This window comes from Piliocolobus tephrosceles, chromosome 21 (assembly GCF_002776525.5).
Source record: "Piliocolobus tephrosceles isolate RC106 chromosome 21, ASM277652v3, whole genome shotgun sequence".
Taxonomy (NCBI): domain Eukaryota; kingdom Metazoa; phylum Chordata; class Mammalia; order Primates; family Cercopithecidae; genus Piliocolobus; species Piliocolobus tephrosceles.
In genome coordinates, this window is record NC_045454.1 from 42114587 (window position 1) to 42134108 (window position 19522).

General features: G+C 53.0%; 1 protein-coding gene across 5 annotated transcripts in view; it reads right to left on the bottom strand.

The window, feature by feature from the left end:
* Positions 1-19522, bottom strand: part of DNM2 (dynamin 2) — a 111818-nt gene that overhangs the window by 48322 nt on the left and 43974 nt on the right. For all 5 annotated transcript variants that reach the window (XM_023194201.2, XM_023194200.2, XM_023194196.2 and 2 more), the window contains exons 2-5: positions 18176-18249; positions 5166-5315; positions 1620-1823; positions 805-903 (exon numbers count right to left, since the gene is read on the bottom strand). In XM_023194201.2, coding sequence (XP_023049969.1) covers positions 805-903; positions 1620-1823; positions 5166-5315; positions 18176-18249 — 527 coding nt within the window. The remainder of the gene's footprint in view (positions 1-804; positions 904-1619; positions 1824-5165; positions 5316-18175; positions 18250-19522) is intronic.

The following is a 19522-nucleotide window of genomic DNA, read 5'->3' on the forward strand; positions in this document are numbered from 1 at the left end:
CATCTATCTCAGACATCAAGGTGGAAAACCCAGGAGTAAAAGAAATGGTCTAAGTGACTGTGGCTAAGCATGAAGGGAAAGGCAGGAGATGCCCGCAGCTTAGGGTAGATCCCAGAGGGCAGGAATGGTTTTAAAAAAACACAAAACAAGGCCGGGCACAGTGGCTCATGCCTTTAATCCCAGCACTTTGGGAGGCCGAGGTGGGTGGATCACATGAGGTCAGGAGTTCGAGACCAGCTTGGCCAACATGGCGAAACCCCATCTCTACTAAAAACACAAAAATTAGCTGGGTGTGGTGGCGAGCGCCTGTAATCCCAGTTACTCAGGAGGTGGAGGTTGCAGTGAGCTGAGATTGCGCCCCTGTACTCCAGCCTGGGCGACAAGGCAAAAACTCCATCTCAAAAAAAAAAAAAAAAAAAAAAAAAGGAAAAGGAAAGGAAATGTTATAATAAAAAGTAATTTAAAAAATTAATTACAGTTATAAACCCTGGGGAGCTGGGAGCTGCGGAAGATTCACGCGTGGCTGTCTGGAGGAAGTGTGGCTGCGGGGAGTTTAGTTTCCTCTTTCTATACATTTGTTTTCTAATGTTCCAGAAACCAGCAGGTGTTAACTGTGCACTTGAAAAATGAACGCATACAAATCAGAAGAAAAAGATTCATACGCTCAAAGGGAAAAGAAAGAAGGAGTTACGGTGAAATGGAGAAGCAGTGACTTCCAAGCAGGCAGAGAACAGGTGCCAGAGTTTCAGTCACGATAAGGACCCCACCCGTCCTCCTGCTTCCCCAGTCCCCGCAAAGCCACACCTCTTCTCAACGGGAGCAACTTGTTCTCCAAGACATCCCTGGCATCGGTGCCCTCGTCCATCAGGTCAAGCTTGGTGATGACACCGATGGTCCGTAGGCCTGAAAGAGGTCAGAGGTCAGAGGTCAGAGGCTGCCACCAGGAAAGAGCATCAGCAGCTGCAGGCTACCTGAGGTCCATTTGGCCCTGTAACTTCCAGGTCACATCACCTGGGAAAGCCAGAACATCACGGGCCTGGACCCCAGTTTCCCACGTGTTGAATGAAGATGGTCACAGCCCTGATCTCACAGGGAGGTCATAAGGGTGAGCCTGGCACATGGCAAATACTGAACAAATGCTGGCCTCTATTGTCACTTGCGTTATTAAGGACAACCTCTGCTGCTGCAGGCTTGGGGAAACCTCACGGAAACATGATTCCTGGGCCAGATGTTGATGCTGGACTCTCCAAGTGGCAGCAAAGTCCCAAGGTCACATTTGAGCCTGACGTGACTGTTTCCACGGCCACCTCTTGCCTGAATGGCTAAAATCCCACTCTGGAAACCATCCCGTCCAATCCCACCTCTCCACAAGTCATTCCAGAGTCAAGGATGTCCTCCTAGCAAAGCCTCACCTCTGCAGGTCAACCGCTCCCACGGGGGCTGCGGCCTGGCTCTGTGCTAACCGTGTGTGTTTTATGTGTGGCATGTGCATGAGACACTGGGGACAGATGGAAGCCAGAGTGAAGATCTCTGGTGGGTGCCAAGAACCAAGGATGCTGGGCATGTCCCATGCTCAAGGCGCCTGGAAGAGGGGACTGCTGCCCAGGGCTCAGGGTTACCTTGGGGATCGACTTCCTTGGCCAGCTTGAGGGCGTCGGAATTGGCCAGGTCCATGTTGGCGGGCGTGACGGCCAGAATGAGGCTGCTCTCCCGGCTGATGAACTGTAGGATCATGTCCTTGATCTGGTACTCGATGTCTGGAGGCTGGTCGCCCACGGGCACCTTGGTGATACCCGGGAGGTCGATGAGGGTCAAGTTCAACACTGGGAGGGAAACCAGAGGGAAAGGCACTCAGAGCCAGGAGAGGGGAGGCACATGCAGGCCCGCAGCCACCCAGCTGACTACCAAAGTTCCTGCGCAGGGCTCAGACCTGAGGATGCCGCCTGACATTCCACCTGAACCACACCTTGGATCCAGTAACTCCCCTCCTAGGATCCCATCCTACAGATACCCTCTACCTGCTCCATTTCAATGACGCAGTTCTAAATGAGGACAGGTCAGACTGGAATAGATCTAAAGGACTCAATAAATTTCAGCCCATCCACTCAGCCAATACTGAAGAACCGTTATGGACAAACACACAAGGCTGGGCGGGGTGGCTCATGTCCGTAATCCCAGCACTTTGGGATGCCAGGGTGGGTTGATCACTTGAGGCCAGGAGTTCGAGACCAGCCTGGCCAACATGGCAAAACCCCATCTGTACTAAATACACAAAAATTAGCCGGGCGTGGTAACACACACCTGTACTCCCAGCTACTTGGGAGGCTGAGGCATGAGAATCACTTGAACCCAGAAGGTGGAGGATCCAGTGAGCTGAGATCGTACCACTGCACTCTAGCCTGTGCGACAGAGCAAGACTGTCTCAAAAAAAAAACAAAACAAAAGACAAATGGATGAGGTCGGGCACGGTGGCTCATGCCTATAATCCCAGCACTTTGGGATGGGTAGATCGCTTGAGCTCAGAAGTTCGAAACCAGCCTGGGCAAGATGGCGAAACCCTACCTCTACCAAAAATGTAAAAAATTAGCCTGGCATGAAGGTGTGCATCTGTTGTCCCAACTACTCAGGAGACTGAGGCGGGAGGATCGCCTGAGCCCAGGAGAAGAAGAAGTAAGAAGCGAGCCAAGATCACACCACTGTCCTCCAGCTTGGCCAACAGTGTGAAACTCTGTCTCAAAAAAAAAAAAAAAGAATAAAGAAACATTCTGAGAGGCATACAAAAAAAAAAAAAGCATAGGCTGGGCGCGGTGGCTCACACCTGTAATCCCAGCACTTTGGGAGGCCAAGAACTCATCTGAGGTCAGGAGTTCGAGACCAGCCTGACCAACATGGAGAAACCCCGTCTCTACTAAAAACACAAAATTGTGGCAGAGCGTGGTGGCTCACGCCTGTAATCCCAGCACTTTGGGAGGCCAAGGCGGGCGGATCACAAGGTCAGGAGATTGAGACCATCCTGGCAAACACGGTGAAACCCCGTTTCTACTAAAAATACAAAAAATTAGCCGGGTGTGATGGCGGACTACAGGGTCACAGCTATTCGAGAGGCTTGAGGCAGGAGAATGGTGTGAACCCGGGAGGCGGAGATTGCAGTGACCCGAGATCGCGCCACTGCACTCCAGCCTGGGCGACAGAACCAGACTTTGTCTCAAAAAAAAAAAAAATACAAAATTGGCTGGGTGTGGTGGCGCATGTCTGTAATCCCAGCTACTTGGGGGGCTGAGGCAGGAGAATCACTTGAACCCAGGAGGTGGAGGTTGCAGTGAGCTGAGATTGCGCCATTGCACTCCAGCCTGGGCAATAAGAGTGAAACTCCATCTCAAAAACAGCATAAATGATTTTTATGTTATGCTAACAATTTAAGGAAAAGGAATGATAAACACATACACAACATATACATAGATACAATCACAATTGCTTACATATGTTTTTTGCTTACACTTTTTTTTTTTTTAAGATACAAGGTCTTGCTATGTTACCCAGGTGGAGTGCAGTAGCTATTCACAGATGTGATCATAGCTCACTGCAACCTCGACCTCCTGGGCCCACACAACCCTCCTGACTCAGCCTTTCAGGTAGCTTGAATGACAGGTGTGCGAAACCATACCCAGCTCAGGTTTGCATTGTCATCTGAAGAACCTAAAATATGTGTGCAAAATTGGTTGACAAGGTAGGTTTTTACGATATACCTTTCCGTAATTTTTGAATTCTGAGCCACACGCAGGCATCATTTATTGAAAAACAAATTTTAAAATTTATAAGGAACCCACAGTGGTAGCAATCTGTGCCTCTGAGCCAGAGGACATCTATGGCCTGGGGCTGCTGTTTGAATGCAGAGTTTTAAAATCAGGATATTTGGTCAGGCAAGGTGGCTCAAGCCTGTAATCCCAGCACTTTGGAAAGTGGATGCAGGCGGGTCACCTGAGGCTGGGCGTTCGAGACCAGCCTGGCCAACATGGCGAAACCCCATCTCTACTAAAAATACAACAAGTAGCTGGGTGGGCTGGGCGTGGTGGCTCACGCCTGCGATCCTAGCACTTTGGGAGTCTGAGGTGGGCGGATTGCCTGAGCTCAGGAGTTCAAGACCAGCCTGGGCAACATGGTGAAACCCCGTGTCTACTAAAAATAAAAAAATAAATAAATAAATAAATAAATTAGCAAGGCAGGGTGGTACACACTCGTAATCCCAGCTACTCGGGAGGCTGAGGCCAGAGAATCACTTGAACCCGGGAGGTAAAGGTTGCAATGAGCGGACATCGCACCACTACACTCCAGCCTGGGCAATAGAGTGAGACTCTGTCTCAAAAAAAAAAAAAAAAAAACTTGGCTAGATGCGGTGGCTCATGTCTACAATCCCAGCATTTTGGGAGGCCAAGGTGGGCAGATCACAAGGTCAGGAGTTCGAGACAAGCCTGGCCAATATGGTGAAATCCCATCTCTACTAAAAATATAAAAAATTAGCCAGGAGTGGTGGCAGTCACCTCTAGTCCCAGCTACTTGGGAGGCTGAGGCAGGAGAGTAGCTTGAACCCGGGAGGCAGAGGCTGCAGTGAGCCAAGATCATGCCACTGTACTCCATCCAGTCTGGGCAACAGAACAAGACTCCATCTCAAAAAAAAAAAAATTAGCTGGGTGTAGTGACGCATGCCTGTAATCCCAGCTACTTGGGAGGCTGAGGCATAAGAATTGCTTGAACCTGGGAGGCAGAAGTTGCAGTGAACAGAGATCACGCCACTGCACCCTGGCCTGGGCAACAGAGCAAGACTCTGTCTTAAAATTAAAAAAAAAAAAAAATCAGGATATTTTACAGAAGTTTGGTTCTGGCCTCTCTTGAGGCAGCAGGAGATCTGGCTGCCTTGAGGCAAGTGGTGGCTGCCCTTGGTAAAAGAGGGAAACAGCTGCAATCACCCACCACTCCCAAACAACTTCCTGGCATGCTCTTTCTTCACGCTGAGACAGAGGTCTGGGTACTACATACCTAGCACAAGTGGGAAGATACAGATCAGGGGGCTATGTGTGTGTGAATATCAGCTGTTTGTGAATGGGCGACATGAACGACCATGAACGACCAGAAACGGTCAGTCATGGGTCCCCACCCGTGCTGCCTACCGTGTGGCGAGTAGACTCGAAGGTTGATGGGCACTGGGGAGATGCCTTTGTTGGTCCCCGTGACCCTGTCGGTCTCTGCTTCAATCTCCTGCCGGACTTCATCAAAATCTGTAAACTTTTTGGACTTGCAGTGCAAAAACTCGGCATATTCTGGAAAGGGAAGAGAGACGCTGAAAATGAGAAAGAGCTGTGGGCAGGGCGCGCATGGGCGGCGGGGGAGAATGCTTTGTTGATTGAAAGTAATGACCCAGGCCGGGCGCGGTGGCTCACGCCTGTAATCCCAGCACTTTGGGAGGCAGAAGTGGGCAGATCACGCGGTCAGGAGACTCAGACCATCCTGGCTAACATGGTGAAACCCCGCCTCTACTAAAAAGACAAAAAATTAGCGGGGCGTGGTGGCACACGCCTGTAGTCCCACCTACTCAGGAGGCTGAGGCAGGATAATTGCTTGAACCCGGGAGGTGGAGGTTGCAGTGAGCTGAGATTGCGCCACGGCACTCCAGCCTGGGTGACAGAGCGAGACTCCATCTCAAACAAACAAACAAACAAAAAAAAAACCAATAAAATAAAAAAGAAAATAATGACCCAGTCATTGTCACTCTAGGAATTTAGGAGTGAGAGACTCATTCTCATGACAAGTGTCTTGGGGCAGGCGGGGGTTCCTACAGACTGAATAGACTCAGCCCCTTTCCAGATCCTGAAGATTACATTCCCATGTGGCACTTTGCAAACTATTAATATACATCATGACATATTATGAATCCCCCCCACCAAAAAAAAAAAAAAAAAATCAACAGGTAGACATGACCAATGACCAAAGTTTCTTTGGTTTCTTTGTGTTTTACAGGCAGGATCTCACTGTGTCACCCAGGCTGGCGTGCAGTGGTGTGATCACAGATTGCTGCAGCCTTGAACTCCTGGGCTCAAGCAATCCCCCTGCCTCAGCCTCCTAAAGCACTGGGATTACAGGCCTGTGCCACCATGCCCAGCCATTTATTTGTTGATTGACTGGTGAACAGAAGAGGAAGTGCCGGGATACATCATCCAGAGAGGGTGAGTCCATTTGATGAAGGTGATGCTGCAGAGTCTCTCTTGCTGTGGGTCCCGGTCGAGGGAGTTCGATGCCTAAGTCCTTGTGGGATCATGGTCCACCGGCACATTCCAGCTCCACAAAATCCGCAGGGGTATTTCCCATGGCGCTCACTTCTCCTTCTTCCCCAAGGAGCCCACAAGGTATAGGGAAGGGGCACCCCCGCCGACTCCTCAGAGCTGGTCTTGAGTCTTTCCTTCTCCCACTGGCTATTCAAGAGGGTCCCCTACCTAGACACAAACTCCCCAGGAGAAATGCTTTCTGGGCATAACCCTGAGTGTATGCAAGACCTGGGGGTAACTGAAAGCCACAGCGAGACTGAGACGAAGGGGAACAAGATAAGTAACTGACAAACAGTGTGGGCCTCACCAGGAAACCAGAGAAATCCAGTCCCGAATCACAGATTCAGGACAAAGCAAACATAAAGCATGTTCATCACGGAAGGTGGCTGCCAAGCACACAGGTGTCCACTGTACAAAGCCTTGACGTTTCCAGATGTTCACATTTTCAGAATCAAATGTTGGGGAGGGGAAATCCCCAAAGCTCAGAGATCACAGTTACTGTAGTGATGCTAAAAATAAGGAGGAAACGGCTGGGCACAGTGGCTCATGCCTATTCTCCAGCACTGTGGGAGGCCGAGGAGGGTGGATCACTTGAGCCCAGGAGTTCAAGACCGGCCTGGGTGACACAGTGAGACCCCATCTCTACAAAAATGTAAAAAATTAGCCAGGCATGTTGGCGTGCACCTGTAGTTCCAGCTACTTGGGAGGCTGATATGGTCTGGCTCTGTGTCCCCATCCAAATCTCATCTTGTAGCTCCCATAATTCCCTCGTGTTGTGAGAGGGACCCAGCAAGAGATTACTGAATCATGGGGGCGGGGCTTTCCTGTGCTATTCTAGTGAGAGCAAATAAGTCTTATGAGATCTGATGATTTTAAAAATGGGAGTTTCCCTGCAGAAGCTCTCTCACTCTCTGTGTGCTGCCATCCACATAAGACGTGACTTGCTCCTCCTTGCCTTCCGCCATGATCGTGAGGCTTCCCCAGTCCAGCTGTGTGGAACTGTCACTCCACTAAACCTCTTTTATTTTGTAAATTGCCCAGTCTCAAATATGTCTTTATCAGCAGCGTGAAAACGGACTAATATGAGGCTGAGGTGGGAGGATCGTTTGAGCCCAGGAGCTGGAGGTTGCAGTGAGCTATGATCTATGACTGCACCACTGCATTCCAGCCTGGGCGACAGAGCAAGACACTGTCTCAAAAAGAAAAAGAAAAAAAAGAAAGGGGTAATAAGTCACACTGGCAAAGAGGTCAGAGACCTGACCCACCGCAGAGATGCAAAGATGTGCACTGCCCTGTCGTTTTTAACAGTAAAAAAACGAAAATGGTGTCAACGTCCACCAGGAGGAGACCTGGCAACATGAACAACGCAGCCGTGCCATAAACTGCCTCAAGCAAAGGCAAAAAGGGAGATGAACGCCCAGCCAGGTCTAGAATCTTCAGGGCGGAAAGAAGAGTGTGAGGAGGTTCACCGTTCCATCATGGCTACCAAAGAAACTACGGTGCGCTGACCAGGCCCTGCGTGTGGTCCCATAGCACCTCACAAGTCCCCCGACAGGTAGGCATCTCTAAGATCCCCATTTCAAAGATGAGGAAACAGGCCCGGAGAGGTTAAAGGCCTTGGGCCAAGGTCTGTGATGGAGCTGGGACTTGGAACTCAGAAATTCTGACTCCAGGTAGGGGCTCCCAAGCCAGACAGCCTTTGTGAGGCCACCAGAAGTATCTTCACCTCTCTGAATGTCTCTGCAGGGTCAAGCGGAGACTCAGTGGGCTCCGATGACTGAGGACCGTGTCCGGCACAGACACTGGTCACCCAGATCAGGGGCAATGAGGACGTCTGCTGGAGGATTCAGGATCCCCACCCCCACCCCCAGCCCTGCTATCAGCTGACCCAGTTCCCAAGGACAGTTACACTCCAGCCTTCTGCAGGGACAAGGGGAAACACTCGGCTGCTCTTCCTGTAGCAGCCACTAAAAATGGAACAGCTCCCAACCCCCCACAGCAAATCTCAGTTCTCTTCTGGCTCCAGGACCCCAGCTCAGCCCCGAAAGAGACCATCTCCTTTCAAAGAGTGCAGGGGCATATGGCATGGAAGATGGGCTGGTGGCAAGGACACAGGCCCTCTCCCCAGCAGGCCTCTGCGCCGCCAAGTGTGGTGTCTACAAAGCCCAGCCCCACCTCCTCCTACTCCCGGGCCTGCCTGGCTACCACCTCTCCCGGGAAGACCTCCCTGAATGGGGCATCTTGGTCCCTTCCTCATCAGAGCCAGCTCACTTTGGATTGTACTGATGGGACCAGGACCTGCGGCTGCAGCACCCCAGAGCCCAGCATGTGGGGGCAGCACGCTGTGTGCAGTAATGAGCTCAGTCTGTAGTCAGAGGGCCTGCCCAGGTCTCAGTCTACTCATCTATAAAATGTACATCACAACAGGCTGTGTGAGGACTCAGAGTCAACACCTGCACAGGAAGAGCAGAGCCAGCACAGGTACGGTCTGAGCAGCTGGTGGGCAGAAGGCCCCAAGGAATGATGCGGCAAAGAGAGCACCAGGGGCAGTGGGCGCCATCCTTCCCCCAGCACACACAGGCAGGAGGCCAGAGAGGGCAAGCTACTCTCTCAAGTCACACAGGATCCCCACCTCCTGCAGGCCTCTCTCCCCACAGCACCTGCTCCACCCAGCTCCCTCCTCCCCTGCCTTCGTTTCCCCATAACACTTAACTACCATCTGACACAGGGCAAGAAGTCTAATATAGAGAGCTTTGCCTTGAATGTCCATGCCACCAGGGAAGGGACACCATCTGCCCTGGTCATTGCTGTGTCCCCAAGGGCACAGTCATGCATGTTAGGTGGGAAAATGGAGGTTCTGCCTGCCCAGCTGCCACAGGCTTCAGGGGGCACTGACAACCTCTCCCTCCCCCCAGCAAGCTGAATCTAGGTGTCTGACCTGCAAAAGGTTCCCCTGGAACCTCAGGCCATCCCCCAGTGCAGGGACCAAGAAACGAGCCCGGGAAGGACCACCTGCCTGACCCAAGTCTGCGTGGTCAGGGGCAGCCATGAGATGGGGCTGGAACCAGGCGGCCAGACCCACACACTGGGCTTTGGAGCACGGCACCTTCCCCGGTTGTCACATGCAGGCTGGGAACCAACAGGGGATCAGAGAAGGCAGGGGCTGTTCTTTGTGATCTCTCCTCCTAGATCCTTCTGCTGTCGGCCAACCCCTCCATGTGGGCGAGGATATGGACAGCCGGTGCCAGAAAACCAGGATTTCTTCCCTAGTGGGTCAGTGAGCAACAGAACCACACCAGAGAAAAAGGCCCAGGCACCAACCAGGTCCACCCCAGCTGCCTGCCTTTCTTCACGGGGCTCCTTGGCACGGTGGAAGTAAATGCTGAATGCCAGGTCAACAGAGGTTTTTTGTTTGTTTGTTTGTTTTGAGACTGAGTCTTACTCCGTCACCGAAGCTGGAGTGCAGTGGTGCAATCTCGGCTCACTGCAACCTCTGTCTCCCAGGTTCAAGTTATTCTCGTACCTCGGCCTCCCAAGTAACTGGAATTATAGGCACATGCCACCACTCCTGACTAATTTGTATATTTTTAGTAAAGACGAGGTTTCACCATGTTGGCCAGGCTGGTCCCGAACTCCAGACCTCAGATGATCCGCCTACCCCAGCCTCCCAAAGTGCTGGGATTACAGGCATGAGCCATCATGCCCAGCCCAATAGAAGTTTAAAAGCTTCCACCAGGCCAAGCGCAGTGGCCCATGCCTGTAACTCCAGCACTTTGGGAGGCTAAAGTAGGAGAATCATTGGAGGCCAGCCTGGGCAACACAGCAAGATCCTACATCTACAAAAAAATTTAGAAATTAGCTGGGCGTGGTGGTGCAAACCTGTAGTTCCAACTACATGGGCGGCTGAGGTGGGAGGATTGCTTGAGCCCAGGAGGTTGAAGCTGCAGTGAGCTATGATCACACCACTGCACTCCAGCCTGGATGACAAAGGCAGACCGGAGATCCTGTCTCAAAACAATGACAAAAAGAGAAATAGAGCGGAGGGCCTAGCCTGGGGCTCTGGTGAGCTGCATGTGCTCAAGTGCTAGAGATGAGATTATTATTATTATTATTTTTTTAACAATCCACTGGCCCAAAGAATCAGTCAGAGGCCTTAACACTGAGTTCCCTGCCAACTTGTCCACGGCAACCAAGGCCCAGCCACCAAGTCACTGAACCACCCCTGGCTCTGCCTGTCCTGGTCGCTGCCATCAAGCTACACCCCACAGCCACCCTCCTCAGACAGGGCATTTCCATACCAAAGCCTGTTTCTCCAGTTCCTCGGCAAACTGCAAAGCATTCTGACAGCTCCACACACACCCCCACTGTCACCCGGCACCCTGAGCCAGGAGGGCTCCCTGGGAGGAGGGTCAGCCCAGGCCCCCTCTGAGAGGTTCACAGCTGGCATGGGATCAGGCCCTGGGGACTCCGAGGGACCCAGCCTGGTGCACAGCGGGAATAAAGGATTAAACGGGGCAGTCGTCCCGCAATCACACTGCCAAGGCCAGGGAGTCAGCCGTCCTCGCCCACCGCAGGGCCTCCGAACTATGGGCCCACTGGTTGTACTTGGGGGTTTTTCCAGAAAGAGGTTCTGCCTCCCTCCAAGCCTGTGTCCCCTACTGAAGCTGGAGCTCTGAGACAGCTGGGACTTCGTGTGAACCACAGTTCCCCCCAGCATCTTGTATACAGCAGCTGCTTAACTAAAATCCGTGAAAAAAGAATCTGTGCTCTAACCTAGGAGGACATCACTCCCAGGAACCCCCAACTGGGGCCCCACTGTGCTAAAGAGTCAATCCCCTGCACCTCAGGCCCTTTGAGAAGGTGTCAAGGGAGCCACAGGTGCAAGCTGCCACGTTCTCAGGGTGAAGGGGCCTGGGACATGAAGAAGCAGCCCCTTGCCAGAGGCCACAGTCACCTCTGGCCTGGTGACCCTGGAGGTCTTTGGAGCCTCCTGTTTCAAAGGAGCTTGTGGAGTCCCAGAATGACCGATGGCCCTTGGTCAGAGGATGGCCCTCCCTGTCTTCAAAGCACAGCGGTCACATGCCCACTGGCACTGCTTAAGAATTTTGAGGCCGGGCGCGGTGGCTCAAGCCTGCAATCCCAGCACTTTGGGAGGCCGAGACGGGTGGATCACGAGGTCAGGAGATCAAGCCCATCCTGGCTAACACGGTGAAACCCCGTGTCTCTACTAAAAATACAAAAACTAGCCAGGCAAGGTGGCGTGCGCCTGTAGTCCCAGCTACTTTGGGAGGCTGAGGCAGGAGAATGGCCTAAACCTGGGAGGCGGAGCTTGCAGTGAGCTGAGATCCGGCCACTGCACTCCAGTCCGGGCGACAGAGTGAGACTCCGCCTCAAAAAAAAAAAAAAAAAAAAGAATTTTGAAACGCCCAGGTCCGGCTGGGAAGACCTGCCTTCAACCCGACAGACAAGACAGCAGGGCTGGCCGGGCGCGGTGGCTCAAGCCTGTAATCCCAGCACTTTGGGAGGCCGAGACGGGCAGATCACAAGGTCAGGAGATCAGGACCATCCTGGCTAGCACGGTGAAACCCCGTCTCTACCAAAAATACAAAAAAAAACTAGCTGGGCGAGGTGGCGGGCGCCTGTAGTCCCAGCTACTCCGGAGGCTGAGGCAGGAGAATGGTGTAAACCCGGGAGGCGGAGCTTGCAGTGAGCTGAGATCCGTCCACTGCATTCCAGCCCGGGTGAAAGAGCAAGACTCCGTCTCAAAAAAAAAAAGACAGCAGGGTGTGGGGAGGTGAGGAGAGGGAGCGAGGGAGGAGGGTTTTTGGGGTGCCTCGTGGCTTCACAGCCCAGTGACGCCCAGCTCTGGGTTCCTACCCTTCTCTCAGCACCTCAGTTTCCCCAAAATGCAATGACACAGAACCCAGTGCTGGGGCTCCCATACAACTGCGATCAAACCCCAGCGGGAGCACACAGACGGCTCAGAGGTTAGTCTCAGGGAACCTGCAGCGACTGGGCTAGGGTCCCAGTGCTTTGCACACTGGGGCTCTGCCCTGATCTTCTCACCGTTCCCCCAGCAAAGAACACAATGACCAGGCTGGCCCTGAAGGCAAGGAGAGGAGATTTGCCTTTCCCAAACCTGGCGTTGGCAGGCGCGACCGGGAGGAACAACTTGGAAATCAGCCACCATCAGGAGACCCTAAGCTACCACGGCAGCAGGCAGGATCCAGCCATGCAGGACTTCCAGAGCCTTCAGCAGATCAGGAAGTGGGCCCAGCACACAGCACTTCCCATGCCCATTTAGCCCTCGAGCTCTCTCTAATCTGAGACAATACGCAAACATCTCCCGGTCCAGGACACACTGTCACTGGGAAGGTGACAGCCTGAGCAGGCATCCCAGCCAGCCCACAGCCTGACACACACCAGCTTGATTTACTCTCCAGATACAAGGCTGCAGATGGAATGGCAGAGTGATGGGTCAGGCTCACCAGGGAAGGAGCTTGGAAGAGTAACCCCCATCACTTCCCACCCACTAGGCAAGAAGGGGCACAGCACCAGCCCTTCGAGCTCGCTCACTCAGCCCGTGCCTGCGGAGCACCTGCTCGGCGCCAGGTCCTGTGCTGGGCAGAGTCGATCGGCATGCCTGCCCTTGTGTGCTGGCGCAGAGAGAGACCATTAAGAAAAAACAAGAACAGGATAACTCGTGCTGCCGGAGAAGGAAGGCGGCAAGTGACCAGGTGGGGGTGAGCAGCAGAGACACTGGCACGTAGAGGACAGGGCGTTCCAGGCGGGCAGCACAGTAAGCACAGAGGCCCAGCAGTGGGAACCAGCAAGCTGGGTCTGAGAATCCGGAGGGAGATGGATGGGGTCAGTGGCTGGGGACCAGGAGGAGGTGAGGTCCCAGAGACCAGCAAGGGCCACAAGGCCTTGAGAAGGAGGCTCGATTTGCTTCTGAGGCCAGTGGGAAGCCCTGGAGCCAGGTTCTGACATCTCTTCCCTGGTTCCTGTGAGCACACTAAAGGCCAGTTCAAGGCCAAGGGCGGTGGGAGGGGTGGCTCACAGGGCCTCGCTGTGCACGTTCCACACAGGAACAGTCCCAGGCACCTAGAGTTTACAGGGCTGCTTCCCAATGAGGGCAGGGTTCACCCATGGGCCACCAAACTTCCTGGTGGCTATGGTCTTAGTAATGTTTAAACTTCTATGGCTAGAAGTTACGGCTCACTGGGGACGGTTGGAATGAGGGCAAGCTGGGCTACACCGGGCATCGCGGGAACCAGAGGGGAACACGGGCCGCGCCGCGGGGGCCCTGTCTTTGGACATCAGCCCTCACAAAGAGACAGCCATACCACAGCCAATGGGGTGCCATGGCCACGACGGCAGTGCCACCATCACCCCCATTTTATAGATGAAGCCACCAAGGCACAGAAAGGGAAGTCACTTTACCAAGTCCCGGGCCAGTAAAGGGTGGCAGCCTGGCTCTGAGTTTGGTCACAGAGAGCCAGCTTCCAATTCCTAGGAGCCACGTGGTCTGGTGTATACCCCACAAGGCCCCGCCAGCCCAGCAATCACCAATGCCCGCAATGTGTTCATTTTCCTCTCCTGTTAGTAGGGCGTTCTACCTCCCACCCACCTCCCCCAGCCGGGGTGCCTATGCTGCTTAATGCCTCGCCTGGAAGGTAGTCTGGACTGCCTGGCATCTGCCAGCACCACCAGGGCCAGGCCCCCATCGCCTCTTGCCTGGAGCAATGCCAGCCTCCCTGCCACTCCCTATCCCCCACTCCCTGTTTGCATTCTGGTCCCTGACTGTCGCTCCTGAACATGGCGGCCAGTGGTCTCCCCACATCATGCATGCCACCCCAGCTCCCACTGCCCAAATCTTCAACATGCCTGCCAGTCCCAGTCCCTCCTGCCTTCTGGCCCCTCCCCAGCCTCACTGCCTCCCCTCACCGCTTTGCTAATGCTGTTTCCCTACCTAGAGTGTTCTCTCTGGGTCCCCAATCCCAAGGTGAATCCAACAGACACTCCCAGGCTGGGGCTTGGTGGCTGGGACCACGCCAGGTGCTCACACTGCCTCCCTGGAGATCAGCTACGGCCCAGCACCGAGTGGGCACCTACTTGGAGCAATAAGAGACTGGAGCCTGGCCGGGCACAGGGGCTCACCCCTGTCATCCCAGCATTTTGGGAGGCTGAGATGGGAGGATCGCTTGAGCCCGGGAGTTCAAGACCAGCCTGGTCAATATAGCAAGACTTCATCTCAATTTAAAAATCTGCCAGGCGCAGTAGCTCATGCCTGCAATCTCAGCCCTTTGGGAGGCCAAGGTGGGCAGATCACTTGAGGCCAGGAGTTCAAGACCAGCCTGGCCAATGTGGTAAAAAACCCCGTCTCTACTAAAAATACAAAAATTAGCCAGGCTGGGTGGCATGCGCCTATAGTCCCAGCTATTTGGGAGGCTGAGGAAGAATTGCTTGAACCTGGGAGGTGGAGGCTGCAGTGAGCCAAGATCATGCCACTGCACCCCAGCCTGGGCCACAGAGCAGGACCTTGTCTCAAAAAACAAACAAACAGAAAAAAAACGGAGAAACTGAAAATGACATGATCAGGCGGGGCTGAGGGGTGCAAGCTGGGAGGAAGGAAAGAGCCCCACCTATGTGGGACACCCCTGGAACTCTCTTTTGAATCAGCCCAACAGGATGCAACTATGTATCCACCTCTACCACAGCTGCCACACCCATCCCCCATCTGCCCCCACCCCTTCCAGCACCTACTCCTGCCTCCTACAGGGTGGGCCTCCGCACTGGCCCCTGTGGTCCCTTTTCCACCAACAGCCACAGGGATCTGGTCAAGTCACACCTTGGCCTAAGGCCACATTCCCCCAAGAGTTGGCTTAAGAGTGGGTTTTAAAGACAATGTTCCCATGTGCCCTAAGGCAAGTGGTCAGGAAGCTTCGGCTCCCTCCTCTGTAAGGTAGGGACAGACATCAGGAACCCATCATCGTTCATCAGGGTCAGGCACTGGGCAGGTCTGCGCTCTGTGCTCCCTCCTGGCCAAGGCTCTCTGCCTGCTTCTCTCCCCTCCGCCCCGACATGTATTAAATAACGTGTTCTTCAAGGTTAACAAGGTGGTGTTATTGTCATCACTGTCCAGACAGGAAACACAGTGGCGGTCCCTCCCTAGGAGCCGGGTTGGGAACCTGGGCGGTCTCCGCTCCAAGCCTAAACCAAGCAAGGCAGGCTCTCCCAGTGGTGTGGCCGGGAACTAGCAGCATCACCAGGGACTCATTAAAAAGGCAGTTTGCAGCCGGGCCTGGTGGCTCACGCCTACAATCCCAGCACTTTGGGAGGCCGAGGCGGGCAGATCACTTGAGCTGAGGAGTTCCAGACCAGCCTGGCCAACATGGTGAAACTCCGTCTCTACTAAAAACACAAAAAATTAGCCGGGTGTGGTAGCTCGTGCCTGTAGTCCCAGCTGCTCAGGAGGCTGAGGCACAAGAATCGCTTGAACCTGGAAGGCGGAGGTTGCAGTGAGCCGAGATCACCCGCCACTGTACTCCAGCTTGGATGACAGAGTGAGACTCTGTCTCAAAAAAATATATGTAACATAACATAACATAACATAAAATTGCAGTTTGCACATCTGACCCCCATCCTGCTCAATGGGAAACAGAAAACTACCAGGACTGATCTCCACGGTGACTTTCAGGACTCTGGGGTTGCCCATTCCTGGCACAGCTGATTGGACGCCTGAACCCAGAGGTGGCAGCCCATTGGTCCATCAGTGGCGTACGAAATGGCAGAGCTCATAAAGAGGAGGTGGCGGGCCAATCGGCTGCTGTCTCTCACTGGAGCTACGCCTTCTCGCCAGGTTGGGCGGGGCCAGAGGATGAAAGGGAGGAGGCTTGGGAGGCCAAGCTGAGAGCCAGCGTTGAGGTCAGATGTGCCTGGATGCAGGTCCCAGATCTGGGGCCCGCTGGAAAGGCAGGCAACCTGGTTAAACCTCAGTTTCCCCTTCTGTAGAATGGGTGTGTGTGTGTCAGCTGCCTTCCCAGTGTGAGAGTGTTTAAAAGGGCCGCAAGGAGACATTAACACAAACTTGAGTGTTGAACGCCCAACACTCTGGCCCAAGATCCTTCCCAAGGAGGCCCGAGGGGGTTTCCAGCTGGGATATACACCCACCTCATGTCAGCCTCAAGTAGGAAAAATAGAAATACACTGAGACCAGGGAGGGAAAGAACAGGAAAAAATCCACACATAGGTCATACTATATTCAACAGGCTGGGTCTCCCTAAAAGTCAGTCTGATTAAAAAGCAATGGTGGCCGGGTGCGGTGGCTCACGCCTGTAATCCCAACACTTTCGGAGGCCCAGGCGGGCAGATCACGAGGTCAAGAGATCAAGACCAGCATGACCAACATGGTGAAACCCCATCTTTACTAAAAATACAAAAATTAGCCGGACATGGTGGCATGCACCTGTAGTCCCAGCTACTTGGGAGGCTGAGGCAGGAGAATCGCTTGAACCCAGGAGGCAGAGGTTGCAGTGAGCCGAGATCACGCCACTGCATTCCAGCCTGGGTGACAGAGCAAGACTTCGTCTCAAAATAAATAAATAAATAAATAAATAAATAAATAAATAAATAAATAAATAAATAAATAAATGAAATAAAAAATAAAAAGCAGTGGTGGAGGGCTGGCACGATGGTTCATGCCTATAATCCCAGCACTGTAGGAGGCTCAGGCAGGACGATTGCTTGAGGCCAGGAGTTCAAGACCTGCCTGGGTAACATACTGAGACGCTCATCTCTACAAAAAAAAAAATCAGCTGGGTATAGTGGTGTATGCACCTGCAGTCCTAGCTACCCAAGAGGCTGAGGCGGGAGGATTGTTTGGGCCCAGGAGTCGAGGCTGCAGTCAGCTATGACTACACCACTGCACAGCCTGGGGAACAGAGTGAGACGCTGTCTCTTTAAAACAAAACAAAACAAAAAAGAGTGATTATGGGGAGGCTGCTTCAGTGAAAAGAGAAGAAGAGATAACAAAAGAGTATAAGACGGGATTGAGCAGAGCAGCTATAACACCAGCCAGATATCTAGGGGACAACTGGTGACATGCTGAGTAGGGACTGGGACGTGGGTGACATGCAGGAATGACTCCTTCTCTGGGGCATGATTCTGGGACTGTGTAGACAGGTGTCTTTATTGCACGGGGAGGTGCACTGGGGCGTGAAGGACAGATGTGTCACCATGTCTGCTACTGAGTTTGAAAGGGTTCAGCAAAATCGGTTTATCTATGACATATGGAAAGCGCACATGGGGCCGGTGCGGTGGCTCACGCCTGTAATGCCAGCACTTTGGGAGGCCGAGGTGGGAGGATCACTTGAGGTCAGGAGTTCAAGACCAGCCTGGTCAACAGGGTGAAACTCTGTCTCTACTAAAAATACAAAAAAAATTAGCCAGTCGTGGTGGCAGACACCTATAATCCCAGCTACTTGGGAGGCTGAGGCAGGAGAATCGCTGGAACCCAGGAGGCGGAGGTTGCAGTGAGCCGAGATCACATCACTGTACTCCAGCCTGGGCAACAGAGTAAGACTCTGTCTCAAAAAAAAAAAAAAAAAAAAGAAAGAAAGAAAGAAAGAAAGCACACATGGCACCTGGCATGGCATTCTGGTCACAGCTGAGGGCTTGCAGTGTGGGTGTATAAGTGTTCACTGAGCCGTTTTTCAACTTCCTCACACATGTGGAACATGTGAATTCAATGTCCAATGACAGGCCAGGACCCAAGTTCCACCCTCCGCCCCTAGTTCCTCCTGGCCACCACTCATCCACATCCACTTCCTGCTGAACTTCAGGCCACCCCACCTTACCTGTTTTTGAGAAGATGAGCTGCAGAATGAGAGGCCGCCGGGTGACGATGCCTGAACCGCGGGGAAGGAAGTCCCTGTGAGGGGGGAAAGGGACAGAAATTACTCACGCGTCCGGATTGAGGGGCAGGAAGTGTGACCACATGTGGTGGAGCAACTCTGTCTTGCAATTTGGGTGACCTCAGCAAAGGCACCAACCTCAGCTGGGCCCTGGGGAATGCTCTGGTCTTGGAGGGTCCTGAGGCCTGAAGAGCTCAGGAGGGTCTGCATGGAAGGTCATGGTGACCAAAACCCTTTCCCTCTGGCAGGCTGTGCCCCACCCCTAGCACTCCCGGGGGACCCATTCCCTGGTATGTATTTGTTACATTTCCCCCATACCCAGGAGATCAACACATTTCCTATGTGTTTTAAATCAACACGATGCCACATGCATATGGGTAAAATACAAGGAAAGTTATTGAAGACAAAATAGGATGTGTTTCATGTCCAGAAAAGTCACATCTACAGAAGCAGAAGACAGATCAGTGGATACCTGGATGTGGGAACAGCAGGTGACTGCCAGTGGAGGGGAAGGAGCTTTCTGGAGTGATGAAAATGTTCTACATGTAGACTATGGTGATGTTTACTAAAATTAACTGTAAAAGCCTGGACAAGATAGTAAGACCCCATCTCTATAAAAACTAAACTAAAATAAACTAAAATTAGCTGGGTGTGGTGGCCCATACCCGTGGTCCCAGCTACTAGAGAGGCTGAGAGAGGAGGATGGCATGAGCCCGGGAGACTGAGGTTGTACTGAGCCACGACTGCACTACTGCACTCCAGCCTGGGCAATAGAGAGAGACTCTGTGTGAAGGAAAAAAAAAAAAAAAAAAAAAAAAAACAAGGGCTGTAAAATGACTAAAGACCATTAATTCTGAAATGGATCGATTTCGCGGAATATAAATTACCACTCGATAGAGCTGTTTAAGAAAAATACATATCCTGGCCAGGTGCAGTGGCTCACGCCTGTAATCCCAGCACTTTGGGGAGGCTGAGGCGGGTGGATCACTTGAGGTCAGGAGTTTGAGACCAGCCTGGCCAACATGGCAAAACCTCATCTCTACTAAAAATACAAAAATTATCCAAGTGTGGTGGCACGCCCCCGTAATCCCAGCTACTCAGGAGGCTGAGGCAGGAGAATCACTTGAACTCGGGAGGTGGAGGTTGCAGTGAGCTGAGATCATGCCACTGCACTCCAGCCTGGGCAACAGAGCAAGACTCCATCAAGGAAAGAAGGGAAGGGACAGACGGGAGGGAGGGAGAGGGAGAGGGAGGGGGAGGGGGAGGGGGAGGAAGGAAGGAAGGAAGGAA